Source organism: Hyla sarda, chromosome 1 (assembly GCF_029499605.1).
Source record: "Hyla sarda isolate aHylSar1 chromosome 1, aHylSar1.hap1, whole genome shotgun sequence".
Lineage (NCBI taxonomy): Eukaryota > Metazoa > Chordata > Amphibia > Anura > Hylidae > Hyla > Hyla sarda.
The window spans coordinates 194,910,664-194,927,311 of NC_079189.1; the positions used below are offsets into that span (position 1 = coordinate 194,910,664).

The 16,648-nt window shown below is 39.0% G+C and overlaps 1 protein-coding gene across 3 annotated transcripts in view; it reads right to left on the reverse strand.

The window, feature by feature from the left end:
- The window catches only part of BANK1 (B cell scaffold protein with ankyrin repeats 1), a 472,180-nt gene that overhangs the window by 339,134 nt on the left and 116,398 nt on the right, over positions 1 to 16,648 (reverse strand). For all 3 annotated transcript variants that reach the window (XM_056566500.1, XM_056566509.1, XM_056566520.1), the window contains exons 5-6: positions 12,682 to 12,824; positions 3,562 to 3,673 (exon numbers count right to left, since the gene is read on the reverse strand). In XM_056566500.1, coding sequence (XP_056422475.1) covers positions 3,562 to 3,673; positions 12,682 to 12,824 — 255 coding nt within the window. The remainder of the gene's footprint in view (positions 1 to 3,561; positions 3,674 to 12,681; positions 12,825 to 16,648) is intronic.

A 16,648-nucleotide genomic window follows, 5' to 3' on the forward strand; every position in this document is an offset into this window, starting at 1 on the left:
AGCTGTGGGCCAGCATTAATAGCCGACATGCGGTTGCGATTTCCGCGGCTGGATAATAACCCTTTAGATCGCCGCTGTCAAAGTTGACAGCGGTGTCTAAAGGGACATTTAAACGCTCCTTGGTGATCCAGTGGGGTGGATTGCCCCCCGCAGCGCGATCGCGGGGGAGCGATCCACTCCTGAGGTAGCCAGAGGGCTTACCTCTCCTGCTGCGGTGGCTCCTGCACTCTGAATGATAAAGCCTGGCAGGACCAGGCTTTATCAATCGAGAGCAGAGCACACAGATCAATGTGATTGTATAAAACCACATTGATATGAATGAGGAATCTAGTCATTCCTCCTAAAAGTCCCCTAGGAGGACTAAAAGTATATAAAAAAAAAAAAAGATTGAAAACACATACATTAACCCCTTCAGGACACAGGGTTTTCGTCTTTTGCACTTTCGTTTTTTCCTCCTCACCTTTTAAAAATCATAACCCTTTCAATTTTGCACCAAAAAATTGATATGATGGTTTATTCTTTACGCCACCAATTCTACTTTGCAGTGACATCAGTCATTTTACCTAAAAATCTACAGCAAAAGTGAAAAAAAAAATCATTTTGCGACAACATTTTAGAAAAAACGCCATTTTGTAACTTTTGGGGGCTTCCGTTTCTATGCAGTAAATTTTTCGGTAAAAAACCTGATCTTTATTCTGTAGGTCCATACGATTAAAATGATACCCTACTTATATAGGTTTGATTTTGTCGTACTTCTGGAAAAAATCATAACTACATGCACGGAAATTTGTACGTTTAAAATTGTCATCTTCTGATCCCTTTAACTTTTAAATTTTTCTGCATATGGGGCGGTATGAGGGCTCATTTTTGCTAGCGGTAAGTTGTTAGCGGTACTATTTATGTATTGATCAGACTTTTTCATCGCTTTTTATTCATTTTTTCATGATATAAAAAGCGACCAAAAAAATGTTATTTTGGACTTTGAAATTTTTTGCGTGTACGCCATTGACCGAGCGGTTTAATTAATGATATATTTTAATAGTTCGGACATTTATGAACGTGGCGATACCACATATGTTTATATTTATTTTTATTTACATGGAGTTTTTTTTTAATGGGAAAAGGGTGGTGATTTGAACTTTTATTAAGGGAACTTCTAAATCACATTTATTAACCTTTTTTTTTACACTTTTTTTTTTGCAGTGTTATAGCTCCCATAGGGGCTATAACATTGCATACACTGATTGCCAGTACTGTTCACTGAAAAGCCATAGCTTTGCATTGATCAGTGTTATCGGTGGTCGATTGCTCAAGCCTGCATCTCAGGCTTGGAGCAATCAATCGCCGAAGGGACAGGCCGAAGGAAGGTTAGAGGACCTCCGCTTTCGTCCCAGCTGATCGGGACACCGCATTTTCACTGCAGTGGTCCCGATCAGCCCCACTGAGCACCCGGTAAGGTTTTACTTTAGTTTTAGATGCGGCATTCAACTTTGAACGCCGCGTCTAAAGGGTTAATAGCGCGCGGCACCGCGATCGTTGCCGAGCGCTATAAGCCCTGGGTCCCGGCCTCAGATACATGCCGGAACTGACCAGATATGACGGGGCGTCACCGCGTGACCCCGTGTTATATCGCGGGAGCCGGCCAAGGACATAAATATTCGTCATTGGTCGTTAAGGGATTAAAAGTTTAAATCACCCCCCTTTTCCCAAATTCCACATAAAAAATATGTTACCATAGTAAAAATAAACATATGTGGGATCGCCGCCTGCATAAATGTCCAAACTATTAGCCCTCATACATCCCTGTACACATAAAAATAAAAAATTTATAGGGGTCAGAAGATGACAATTTTAAACGTATACATTTTTGTGCATGTAGTTATGATTTTTTCCATAAGTAAGACAAAATCAAACCTACATAATTAGGGTATAATTTTAATCATATGGACCTACAGAATAAAGATAAAGTATCATTTTTACTGAAAAATTTACTGCGTAGAAACAGAAGCCCCCCAAACTCTCAAAATTGTGTTTTTTCTTCAATTTTGTCGCACAATGATATTTTTTTGTTTTGCCGTAGATTTTTGGGTAAAATGACTGATGTCATTACAAAGTAGAATTGGTGGTGCAAAAAATAAGCCATCATATGGATTTTTAGGTGCAAAATTGAAAGGCTTATGACTCTTAAAAGTAAGGAGGAAAAAATGAAAGTGCAAAAACGGAAAAACCTTGCGTCCTTAAGGGGTTAAGTAAGTAGGAACAGTAAGATAATAGAAATGAGTACTTTTCTCTTTGCTTTCTATTTTTTAATTAATTAAATTAACATACTAACCCATAACATGAATAGTATGGTAAATTTTCTGTTGGGAATCTATTTTCCAAACTAAACAATAGATAGTTACCCTCATTTTGTCTCAACATGAATGAGAGGGTAATATCTGGGGGTCCTCCACCTTGATGCTGGGTGCTAAAGGGGGCATGAAAAAAAACACTCTACCTTGTAAAAGGGTAGCAAACTGAAGTAGTGCTAAGCATAAAAGAAAGCCCAGCTTAGCTGAAGTTACCCATAAACAGAATAAAGACATTGGCCCAGATTTATCAAACTGTGTGAGAGAAAAAATAGAGGGATTTTCCCACAGCAACTAATCACAGCTAAGCTAACAAGCTGAGGTAAAGTGAAAGCTGAGCTGTGATTGGTTCTTGTGGAAAAATGTCTCTATATTTCCTCTCACACAGTTTAATAAATCTGGGCCATTGAAAGTTAAGTTGCTGGCTACATTTAGAGAGAAAAAAAAAAGATAATTTTACAGTATCTGAAAAAAGTACAGTAGATATCTAGGAATTGTCCAATAACAATTTCAACTTGGAGGTTGTCACAGAAAAAAAGGTGTTTTCTAATTCCAAGTGGTTTTGTCATCTTATTATATGTTTTGAATTCTAATATAGTTACACTTAAAAAAAAGAGGGGAAAATAGCAGTTATCCCAGCACATATTCCAAAGGTATTGTGTATTCTACAAAAGTGTCGTATTGGCCTACTTTGAGTTGATGTGTCAGTATACATTTCCTTTAGTGAGCAGAAGGGCGTAGTAAGCTACACTTTTCCAAGCAGAGACATACACTAACAAAATAAAATGTAAATATGTAGCTATAAATTCTAAAACTATATACTGGCAATTAACGAGAACTCATGTTTTTGTGCATTGCTCCTAATTTTGTAAAGCAAAAATTTATCAATATTGCCCTGCCCACAGCCCAGCACTCAACCTTTGGGCATGTTTACATGGCAGAATGTCCACCCGGCACTAGGACCGCTTGGAAATGTCTCCATAGATGGAAATGCATTCCCGAGTGGATTCCGCAGAAAGAATTGACAAGTCAATTCTTTCTGAACAGGCTGTAATTAGAATTTCCACGACAGATGAAAACAATGGGGCTCAAAATTTTTTGCTGGATTCCGTTGTAATATTTTGACATGTGAACATAGTCTTTAGGTTTTAATCAACATTATACAGTCTAGGAAATCTAAACAAACCAGAATCTACATAGAAAAAATACTTACCTTTTCTGTGCTGTGTCAGCTCAAGAGCATTGTATTCACAAGACGAAATCCTGTTTTTTAATGATTTCATCAGCACCTTATCAAGTTCCACCAAGGTATGCACATTGAAGGCCTGAAACCAACAAGGTACAGCATTAAAATAACAACAAGTGGCAATAAACAGCTTATCAAATATTTATCAAGCACAAACACATAAGAGGAAACATGTTAAGGTATAGTAAAACCAATATTAATATTTAGGCTCTGAAACAGCCTGTCATGTACAAACATGGGTAACAGACATTTTTTTTTTATTATTTACTGTTACAGTGCTAGATCGGAACTCCACCAGCCCACATAGAGCTGCATTGAAAAATAATGCTGCATAATGCGAGCTGTGGAAAATTTTGTATTAGTTAGTTATGTCTCTCACTAGCCCTGAAATAGTTATACCACACTCCTAGAACATGAAGCAAAATAAAAAGAGGAAAATAAGAATACCTAATCACACGGTCAGGGACCATACTGTAAAAATCTCAAAATGTCTGTTCACACCCTTTAGGGCCAAGCCCATTTTCACCTTAACCCCTTAAAAACTCAGCCCATTTGGGCCTTAAAGGGGTACTCCACTGCCTTAACCTACTTTTGGCAGTTAGTTAGTTCTGGGGCTATATGTTATTATGGCTTTTTTTTCATGTTGCTAACGGTTCTGTATGTGGTGTTTTACTTATCTTTTTTCCAGACCCGGAAGCTGGTTTCTTCATTTGCTTCCTGCCTTGCCCCGACCACTTTGTTTCTTTTCTTCCGCCGCCATCTTGTCATCGGGACGTCACCGTGGAGGGTGGTGTGTTGGAGGCTGGCCTGCCCCTCGCTCCGTACGTGCCCGCCTCCCACGCGACGGAATCCTCGGTCGGATATGGCTGCTTTCTGCGAATCGGATGTCGTGATGGGCGCATGCGCAGTTGGTCCTCTCTCCGGAGGATCATCTGCGCATGTGCCATAGTGATGTCAACATCGGGCCTGACGCGCTGGAGGATTGTTAACCCTAACCTGGCTAGAGGTGAGCCCCGGAGCGCTGGACAGCTCCTGAAGGTTTTCTATGGCAGTGTTTCCCAACCAGGGTGCCTCCAGCTGTTGTGAAACTACAACTCCCAGCAAGCCCAGACAGCCTTCGCCTATGGGGATTTTCTCCCCATAGAAAAGATATGTCAGCAGAGAGCATTGTGGTCATGATGTCAGCAGAGAGCTCTGTGTTCCAAAAAGAAAAAAATTTCCTCTGTAGTATTCAGCAGCTAATACGTCCTGGAAGGATTAAGATTTTTTAATGGAAGTAATTTACAAATCTGTTCAACTTTCTGGCACCAGTTGATAAAAAAAAAAAAGTTTTCCATCGGAGTACCCCTTTAAGTACCAGGGAACAAAGACGTACCTGTACGCCCTTGGTCCCTAAGTGGTTAATCATATAGAAGGAGATTCATCAAACTCCGTGTTAGATTTTTTTTTTCTATTCATGCTGCGACTTTTAGATTTTTGCTTATTCCAAAGCACATTTCTAAAATCTGCTCAGGTAGTATTTTTTTTTTTTTTTACTTTGCAATAGTCTCCATTTAAAAGTGACATTTATTCCAGGTCCAACCTGTCTTACAGAAAGTACATACGTCTGCAGAAAAGGACATTAATACCCACTTTAACAACTGTTCTTCTTCTGCATCTTCTGCAGCATTAAAGTTAATGTTAATTATAGAAAAAATTTACTATATAACTAATAACACTATTAATTTTAACCCCTTAAGGACCGGGGGGATTTTCGTTTCTGCACTTTCGTTTTTTGCTCCTTGCCTTTAAAAAACTCTTTCAATTTTGCACCTAAAAATCCATATGATTGCTTATTTTTTGCGCCACCAATTCTACTTTGTAATGACGTCATTTTGCCCAAAAATCTACGGTGAAATGGAAAAAAAACACATTGTGAGACAAAATTGAAAAAAAAACCTGCAGTTTTGTAAATTTTGGGGGCTTCCGTTTCTACGTAGTAAATTTTTCGGTAAAAATGACACCTTATCTTTATTCTGTAGGTTCATACGATTAAAATGATACCCTACTTATATAGGTTTGATTTTGTCGTACTTCTGGAAAAAATCATAACTTCATGCAGGAAAATTAATACGTTTAAGATTGTCATCTTCTGACCCCTATAACTTTTTTATTTTTCCGTGTATGGGGTCGTATGAGGGCTCATTTTTTTGCGCTGTGATCTGAAGTTTTTAATGGTACAATTTTTGCATTTATAGGACTTATTGATTGCACTATTTTGGACTTTGGAATGTTTTTGCGCAAACGCCATTGACCATGCGGTTTAATTAACTATATATTTTTATAATTCAGACATTTCTGCACGCGGCGATACCATATATGTTTATTTTTATTTTTATTTACACTGTGTTTTTTTTCATGGGAAAAGGAGGGTGATTCAAACTTTTAATAGGGAAGGGGTTAAATGATCTTTATTCACTTTTTTTTCACTTTTTTTTTGCAGTGTTATAGCTCCCATAGGGACCTATAACACTGCACACACTGATCTTTTACATTGATCACTGGTTTCTCATAGGAAACCAGTGATCATTGATTCTGCCGCTTGACTGTTCATTCCTGGATCTCAGGCACTGAGCAGTCATTCGGCGATCGGACAGCGAGGAGGCAGGTAGGGACCCTGTCCTGTAAGCTGTTCGGGATGCCGCAATTTCGCCGCGGCTATCCCGAACAGCCCGCTGAGCTAACCGGCACTTTTTACTTTCACTTTTAGCCGCCTGGCTCAGCTTTGAGCGCGCGGCTAAAGGGTTAATAGCACGCGGCACCGCGATCAGTGCCGCACTTTTAGTGGCAGGTCCCGGCTTCACTATGACGCCGGGCCCGACGTCATATGATGCGGGGTCACCATGGGACCCCGCGTTATATCACGGGAGTGGGACCAAGGACGTACTCATACGTCCTTGGTCCTTAAGAGGTTAAGGTTGAAAATACACACTGCACACCTTATTAATTTTAGGACACGTACATGCTGGTGTACCCACTACATTTTTTTTTATTAATGTAGTGTTAAAACAGAATAAGGCACAAAATAATTGTGTAAGAATTTTTTACACACTACATAAATAACCCATATGTGGCACCAAGATTTTTCCTTAAAAAAAAGAAACATCCATAGTAATACAGCTTCATGCACATTTTGGGGGAATAGGGGATAAGATTTCTGATCCCACCGCAATCTTCATGCAGCACCCGGAATTCTGTCCCTGGTGCTGCTCCAGTCTAAGAAACAGTGGGTTTCCAGGACTGGAGACGTGACGTCACGTCATGCCCCTTTGAGACATCATGGCACGCCCCGACCATTCATGCCTATGGCATAGACATGAATGGAGGGGGAGTGGCATGACATCATGAGGGGGTGTGGCATGATGTTGCATCTCCAGCACCGGAAACCCACTGTTTCCGAGATTGGAGGAGCATCCGGCACAGAATGCCGGATGCTGCACGGAGATCGCGGCAGGTCCCAGTGGCAGGGATAAGATGTCTATGGGAGGAAAACCCCTTTAAGTCTAAATTTATCAAATTTTTTAAAAAAAATTTATTTTACCTTTTTAAAGCAAAAGAAACTTAAAAAAAAAAGTCCTGTTCTTTTGTAATAAAATAATGGTTATAAGATATAGTTTAATCATATCATTAGATAAATCAAAAGGTTTGTAAAGAGTTTAATTTGAGTTTGTTCTGTAACCTTTTAATAATCTTATGACAACTAATAAGACAAGCTTGACAAATAATATGACACAATAATTGCTAAACTCCTGCTGTTAAATAAGCAGAATTTTTGGAGAAACAATGCCTTGAGAGACAATAACGTAATAACATTAGTAATGCGAACATTGACATTGAAATGCCTACTTTGAGGATAGCTGTACAAGGTCTTATTTAACAATTTGGCAAGAATAGTGCCCGGTCTATGAAAAGTAGCATTTCCTTTGGTGGACGTAATAATTATTGCATATAATTCAAATGCACTATTCACTACCAGCAAGCTGGTATCTTTAAAATAGCAGAGATTAAATCACAAAGTTTGTGAGAAAGTTACCCTACATATGGCAGGGCCAGATTGAGATTAAAGAGCAGCCCTGCCTCACAAACCACCCCAACAGCCCACATAAAATACTTTCCCATCCCTAAAACAATGATACAAAAAAAATTAGCGGTGCCCTAAGTGCACTGCTGTGAATTTTTCTGTATTATGTCACACTACTCCTTAAATTATATAAACCACACCATCAAAAATAAAGGATGAAAAGCAGAACATAGAAGCACTTAAAGGGGTACTCCACTGGAAAATATTTTTTTTAATCAACTGGTGCCAGAAATTTAAGCAGATTTTTGAATTACTTGTAAGTAAAAATCTTAATCCGCGATTAATCAGCGAGTTTTAGATCGCGGGAGGTCCGAGCGATGGGGCCCCCACGATCTCCTGTTTGGAGCCCCGGGTCTCCAGCACAGGAGGGCATCACATCCCCTGCCCAAAGCGGGAGCTGCTACGCCCCCTTCATACACCATTATGGGAGAGCCGTTCGGCAATCTTCGGCTCTCTCATAGGGTTTTTATGGAGGGGGTGTGGCGGCTCCCACTTCGGGTAGGGGTCATGACGCGCTCCTGTGCTGGAGACTTGTCCTTTAACACTTTATGCAGTAGACAGGCTCCATAAGTGTTGGTAGTGAGGTCTGGGTGAACAATTGTTCAGTGTTCTGGGTGGAACTGCATACATCAGCAAGCCTGTTTAAAGGAGCATATCGCAAGGAAACCCTGAACACTATGAGGACATTTCATTCATAATAACTAAATATTCTTATAAACAATGTGTGTAACAATATATTGTAAGCTGTGTGGCCTGTGTCTACTTCTTGAGAATAAGTATAAATATTATTGGGTGTTCCAGTAGTAAATACTATATGAAGGTGTGTTGGCGGTAATATATAAGAACACTGGAGCAGCAGGATTAGAAGGTAAGCTTAAAGGACAACTGTAGTGGTACACTTTTATATATGCCCGTGCCCGGGCCTCAAAAACAAACAAAATAAACTCATACATACCTTCTTACGAGCCCCCGTTGGTCTGGCAAAGGCCTCTTGGTCCGGCAGTGCTTCCTGGGGACGGGGACGCCGCAGAGCCGTAGGCTTATCACCTACCGTAGCGATGTCCCGCCCCGGTCGGTGATAGGCTGAGCCCACATCATGTAAGAAGCCGGCCAGAGCTCCTTACATGACAGTGGGCTCAGCCTATCACCGACCGGGGTGGGACATCGCTACGGTCATGCTCATATCAATCCTGATCGTAGCAGTGCATTGTTATACCAAAGCGTGAGCATGTTAAAAAAAAAAACTATGCCTTATTTAAAGGCATAATAACCATGTTTACCTACAACCCAGGGCCCATTTACATGTCTTCATTAGGTGTTTAGCACACCTAATTCATGGCAGCCATGCTCTTTACAGGCTATGTAATCAGGAAGGGCCATGTGACAGTGGCAACATCACGTGACAGCGGGTAATGGGCTGAGCCTATCACATGAAGGGGGCTGGCTTGACAAACAAAACAAGAAGCAGCAAAGCTCCCGTTTGATCACCTGACATACAATGCTTGTCTAAGCTCGCGGTGGTCACTGGGAAAACCCTAAGATTACAGAAACGTATGTTGCACATAAGGAACTTCCAGGGACAACACTACAACAAAGGTCAAGAATCACTAAACAAAGGTAACGCCATTATTAATGATTTTTAATTAAAGGGGTATTCTCGAATTTTTGTTTTTTGAATATGAGACAGGGGAAGCAAAGTTAGTCTAGTTACTTATATACTTCCTTTTTCTGTGCAGATGTTGAATTTCTTTGTCTTTCTTTTCCCCAGAAGTTAATTTTTTGCAGCCCACAAAATGAGTGTTGTCTTGGACCATTTCCAGCTTGCTGTGCGGCCTAAGACAATTCTTCACATCAGAAGGGGTGAAATGGTCAAATACCCCTGCTTAAATAACCACTTTTTTCAGCAGGGGGATTTGACTTTTACAGCACTCTTGAGAGAGTCGTACTGATGGAACGCATGAGGTGAGACACAGATTCTCATATTATATCATGGCTGCTGCTGGCTAGGCTCTTGTTTGGTATTGCACATGCTATGTGCCTAGTTTAATCCCTGCTACTTTGTTTACATAGATTTTGTGTATATAGGTGAAAATACAGATAGCGCAATCCACTAATGCACCAGATAGCATATGATATATTATAACTGGCATATCCCTCCACTTCATCCACATCTTCTCCCTGCCCTTGGCTGAACTTTATGGACATGTCTCTTTTTGACTGTGCTAACTATATGACAGGACAGACAGAGTCAAGCTCATGAACTGGTTGCACCAGATACCCACATCTGCCAATTCGTTTTTTGGCAAAGTCCTGTGATTGTTTAAATGACTGAGCACATTGTGGATACGTCGTCCGGCTCTTCATCCAGCACAACGGAAAATCAAAGGTATACATACAGGTGACTATATGACACCTGCTTTTCTTTCCTATGCACTAATTTTATACATTTCCCCTGGAAAGACCAAGACCAAACAAAGTTCACCTATGTATTGGTTTTTACACTGTTATTTAAGGAGTATTCCAGGAAAAAAAACTTTTTTTTATATATCAACTGGCTCCAGAAAGTTAAACAGATTTGTAAATTACTTCTATTAAAAAAAGCTTAATCCTTTCAGTACTTATGAGCTTCTGAAGTTAAGGTTGTTCTTTTCTGTCTAAGTCCTCTCTGATGACACCTGTCTCGGGAAACGCCCAGTTTAGAAGCAAATCCCCATAGCAAACCTCCTCTAAACTGGGCATTTCCTGAGACAGGTGTCATCAGAGAGGATTTAGACAGAAAAGAACAACCTTAACTTCAGAAGTTCATAAGTACTGAAAGGATTAAAAACAAATTAATATAAGTAATTTACAAATCTGTTTAACTTTCTGGAGCCAGTTGATATATATATATATATATATATATATATATATATATATAAAAAAGTTTTTTCCTGGAATACCCCATAAATATATATATTATATATGTTTAAAATTCCAGGAATCACCAATGTGGAATACAATTTGGGTTTCTGTTTTTTGTGGATACTAAAGTTCCACAATTTCTAAACCAATGGGCACAGAACTAAAGACATTTTTGCAATAGCTAGATAGAATCCAATAACATTGAAATGCAATTTAAAATAAATATGTCAAGTATACCCTGTAAAAATATGGCCTGTAGCCTTTTATTCATTTTATGCTGGATATTTTTAGCCAAAGAGTAATACGCTATCAATTCCTTTTAATTGAAATAACATAATTAAAGCACATCCATTATGTATACAGTCTGAAAGCTGGAAGATTCGCAAAGCAACTTAAAATCTAGGCATTAAATGCAATTGAGTTACATGTCACATTTATAAAACATATTGCAGTACCTAATACATGTAGTACTAACCCTAAACCTTATGATGTAATAAAGTACAAAGCTGTGTTTAAATTTTGCTGTGAAATTTTTTTATGTCTTATTAGTCTTTTTGTATTTAAGACAGCATGGTTGATAAAGCTAAAAAAATACAGATAGAAGTAAACATAGTGAGCACTGATACCGCTATGCTGGGTGGAGTTCATATACCTGAAGCTACACACCTTGATCTCTCCTGAAAATCCACCACTTTAGTTGTGCTCAACCCAGAATGACGGCAAGTCCAGATACAAAAAAGCAGGTGTAAAATAACCAGATGGCAGAACACACTTGTCTTCCTGACCTGACAGGTGGATGTCACCTATCGTGTCTGCTCCTGGCCCACTGCTCAGGTTTAACTGTATTATTTATTATCTTGCAATATATTGTGAATGCACTTATATACTTTATTGTGCCCTAAGGGGTTAACCTGTTTGTGCAGGAGGATGCTAAGGGGATCACATGCTTGCTTTAGACTACCAGGGATGTGGCCCTGCCTACCCCAAAGTCTACTAGACTGGAAGGAGTAAGTCAGTGTCTAGTGTGAGGAGAAGAGAGTTGAGGTGACCATTAGACCTCTGCTGTGGATCTGTACCTCGCCACATGAGGATAGGCCCAAGAAAATCCAGTTACTTCATTAAATTGTTCCAGAGCTACAGCACCCTTCACAGGATCCCACCGACCAAGTCGTTCAGAAAGTCAGAAGCAATTTTGCAGTGGGAAGAAGAGCTAAGAGAGCCCTCATACCCCATTAGCAAAGAAGAGGATTACAGTAGATAGAAAGCTTTGGGCAACTAGGGTCCATAAATAAACAGTTTTCACCTGGAGAGTAGAATCTCCTGTAAGCTTTGCACTACTGTGGAACTGTTGAAAATGTAGTAGTTTCCATAACCCTGCATCTGTGATCATTATTACCCCAGTGCTTGCCCCAGGAAGCTACTACCCTTGGAGCGTGGAGGTCAACGCTACCGTGGCATCACAAGCTGTTAATTGTTATTGCCACACTATACACATACTAAAACATGCCACTTTAGCCTGGATTTCCACACATTCACATGAGTAGAATAAAACAAGTACATTTATTGTAAACACAGACAGGTATGGATGCAAACATGGCTATATTCTACATTATCACAGTATTCATATTGGTTGTTAATTTTCTGATATTTTTGCCACCCCTGCATCTCTTTTGTATGATTTACACTGTTTCTACTTAACACAAGAAACATATTCCCAGCATAAATGTATGATTGTCATCTGACTTCTGTGTATAGTAGATTGTAATACAATTTCATAAAAATTATGTCAATCTGGCCATATGTGTTAGTCATAGATTTCATCATTTGATACTATAGCACAATAGTTCCACAAAAAATATATTATATTTTGTTTCATTAAATTCTGACCCACTGTTAGAGAAAAAGAGAAATCAATATGTATATATTGTTGTTTAATAGGGATCTAGTAGATCAATATGTACCTTAAATCAAGAACCATAAGGTCCAATGATTGCATACACAGCATTGCATTTGATATGCATTTATAAAATAAAATTCATTAATATGTTCCATAGTTGCATTTTTACCTGACAGATGAACGGTACTGGATCAATGGTTTTTAGAAGCAGATGCTTAAGGTCTTCAACTGTTGAGAAATATTCAATCTGCACAGATGCTATAATGACTTCTTCACAGCAAACATTTACTGTCACTTCACTGGGAGGGAAATCTTATGGAAGAAAAAAAACACAGAAAAACATAATTTGTTAATAACAAATACATATGTACTATACCGGTTATAATGATAATAAACTATTGTGTTTATACATTTAGAAGTTACACAGCCACCATACAGGATTAAGTACTATTCTATGTCAGGGCATTCTGGGAGTAACACCCGCTATAGATTTTGTCTGAATTCTGCTGATGAACTAACAATTACAAATAGGTCTATATAACCTTGGGGAACGCTATTTGGATCACTATTCCCGTTATAAGGATACATTTCTGTGAATGAGGTTGGCTTTTGAAAGCTTATGAACTGAGGCAACAAGCCTTCCTACATTCCCAGTGCCTCAACTTTTTATTTAGCTGTAGATCATGCTGTGGTCATTGTGGATATGTGTTTCCTAACATATTTGTAAATGACTCAATTTACCAAAAATGACTCCTTACCTCAGTAAAAAGAAGTATTGGCCACTATGTCTATCACTTCCCTGCAAACTGTTGCCTACTGTACACCTTTAGCTAAACAGACACCAAGACAGAACACTGGAAGTTGGGGCGGAGCTTAGCTAGTGCTATGTTTGGAGAGAGTGTGAATATTTCATAAATTACTTTATAGCAAAGGCCCTCAGAGGTTTAAAGTTCTGGATAATTTATAAATACCTAAACATTTGTTTAAGGATAACTGAATTTTCATTTTCAAGTTGAAAAACATCCCTAGGATGGTTTTTCAACTTTAGATTGGACAATGGTTGAACTATTCTTTGAAACTGTATTATTTTTATTTATTGTACTCCCCCCCCCCCCCCACCCGTTTTTTCTTCTGATCAGCTCTTTGTATTTCTTTCCAGAACAGGGTGTATATACTTTATCTGGAGACGGATAGTCAGAAGAGGCATAAGTTAAGAAAATGTTTTTTGTGCCAATAGTACATTTATCCTCTCCTTAAGGACACAGCACAAAATGTAGGTCCTTGTGCCCTGGTACTTAAGCACCAGGATGTAAATTTACTTCCTGTACATGACGCGAGCACCCGAGAGGTGGTCGCATTATGCACAGCAGGTCCTGGTCCCAGCAGCCAGGAACCTGCGGGTAATGGTGGACATCAGCGATCACGCTGATGTCCACCATTAACCCCTCAGATGCTATGATCAATACAGATCACGCCAACTGCACCAATGCAAGCGTTTCAATTGCACGGCTGTGGGGATCCGATCATCCAACATGGTAGCCGGAGGTCCCATCACATGCTCCGGCCATCATCCAAGAGTCTTCTTCTCTGTTCTGACAACAGACCAGGAAAGATGAGCATTGATAATACTGATCAGTGCTACACCTAAGCATAGCACTGAACAGTATTAGCAATCTAAAGATTGCTATAAATAGTCCCCTATGTGGATATAAAAAGTGCAAAAAAATTGTAAAAAAAAGTTAAAACAAAATGTGAAAAAGCCCCTCCCCCAATATAAATTTTAATGGCCCCTAATAGTTCCCATTTTACCCTGAAAAGCGTAAAAAAATTAATAAAAATATTTTGTATCACCGCATGTGTAAATGTCTGAACTATAAAAATATAATGTTAATGATCCAGTACGGTAAACGGCGTAAACATTTTTTTTTTTTAAAGTACAAAATTGCAGCTTTTTTGTCACATCACATAAAACATTTTTTTTATAAAAAGCAATTAAAAAGTTACATATACGCAAAAAAATTACCAATAAAAACTACAGATCACAGAGCAAAAAAATGAGCCCTCATACAGCCCGAATACGAAAAAATGAGAAACTTAGAGGTGGTCAGAATAGTTATTTTAAACATACTAATTTTGTTAAGTTTTTGTTTTTTAAATCAATACACTAATAGAAAAGCATGTAGCCATGGGAATCATTTTAATTTCAATTAAATTGACTAAAGAAATAAAGAAAACATGTCATTTTTACTGTAAAGTGTGCAGTGTGAATAAGAAACTTTCCAAAATTTGATAATTTGTGGTTTTCTTTTCAATTTCCCCACACAAATAACATTTTTTTGGTTGTGCCATACATTTTATGGTAGAATGATTGAGGTAAATACAAAGGACTGTGTGTCAGTAGCTAGAAATATAAAAGAGTTATGATTTTTAGAAGACAAGGCGGAAAAAAGGAAAATGCAAAAATAAAATTGGCTGTGTCCTTAAGGACAAAATGGGCTGTGTCCTTAAAGGGGTAGTCCGTTGCAAAACTTTTTTTGCATTTTAAATCAACTGGTGCCAGAAAGTTAATGGAGTAGTCTAGTGCAGACTATTCCTGGTGCGTTGTTGGTTTTCTGGTCCCGTCTTCTTCCATGTGCAGGGATCATCATACTGGGCTTAGCCTATCACAGGCCAAGGCGGGACATCGGCCAGTGATAGCCTGAGCACGTGTGACAATCCATGTACACGAAAGAAGGAAGAAGACGGGAACGGAGGACTGATCAACTGTAGCGGTGGTCTGGGGGAATGCAGGAAGTTGAGTAAAAATGTATTTTCTTTTTTTTTTTTTTTTTTAGCCCGGGCAGAACGGAGGAAGAATAGACTACTCCTTTAACCCCTTAAGGGTGCAGGACGTAAATGTACGTCCTGGTGCGGTGGTACTTAACGCACCAGGACGTACATTTACGTCCTAAGCATAACCGCGGGCATCGGAGCGATGCCCGTGTCATGCGCGGCTGATCCCGGCTGCTGATCGCAGCCAGGGACCCGCCGAAAATGGCCGACGCCCGCGATCTCGCAGGCGTCCGCCATTAACCCCTCAGGTGCCGGGATCAATACAGATCCCAGCATCTGCGGCAGTGCGCGATTTGAATGAATGAACGGATCGCCCGCAGCGCTGCTGCGGGGATCCGATCATTCATAACGCTGCACGGAGGTCCCCTCTCCTTCCTCCGTGCGGCTCCCAGCGTCTCCTGCTCTGGTCTGTGATCGAGCAGACCAGAGCAGAAGATGACCGAAAACACTGATCTATTCTATGTCCTATACATAGAACAGATCAGTGGTAGCAATCATGGTATTGCTATGAATAGTCCCCTATGGGGACTATTCAAGTGTAAAAAAAAAGTTAAAAAACGTAAAAGTAAAAGTAAAAAAAAAGTGAAAAATCCCCTCCCCCAATAAAAAAGTTAAACGTCCGTTTTTTTCCTATTTTACCCCCAAAAAGCGTAAAAATTTTTTTATAGACATATTTGGTATCGCCGCATGCGTAAATGTCCGAACTATTAAAATAAAATGTTAATGATCCCGTACGGTTAACGGCGTGAACGAAAAAAAAAGTCCAAATTCCTACTTTTTTAATACATTTTATTAAAAAAATTTATAAAAAATGTATTAAAAGTTTTTTATATGCAAATGTGGTATCAAAAAAAAGTACAGATCATGGCGCAAAAAATTAGCCCCCATACCGCCGCTTATACGGAAAAATAAAAAAGTTATATGTCATCAAAATAAAGGGATTATAAACGTACTAATTTGGTTAAAAAGTTTGTGATTTTTTTTAAGCGCAACAATAATATAAAAGTATGTAATAATGGGTATCATTTTAATCATAATGACCCTCAGAATAAAGAACACATGTCATTTTTACCATAAATTGTACGGCGTGAAAACAAAACCTTCCAAAATTAGCAAAATTACGTTTTTCGTTTTAATTTCCCCACAAAAATAGTGTTTTTTGGTTGCGCCATACATTTTATGATATAATGAGTGATGTCATTACAAAGGACAACTGGTCGCGCAAAAAACAAGCCCTCATACTAGTCTGTGGATGAAAATATAAAAGAGTTATGATTTTTAGAAGGCGAGGAGGAAAAAATGAA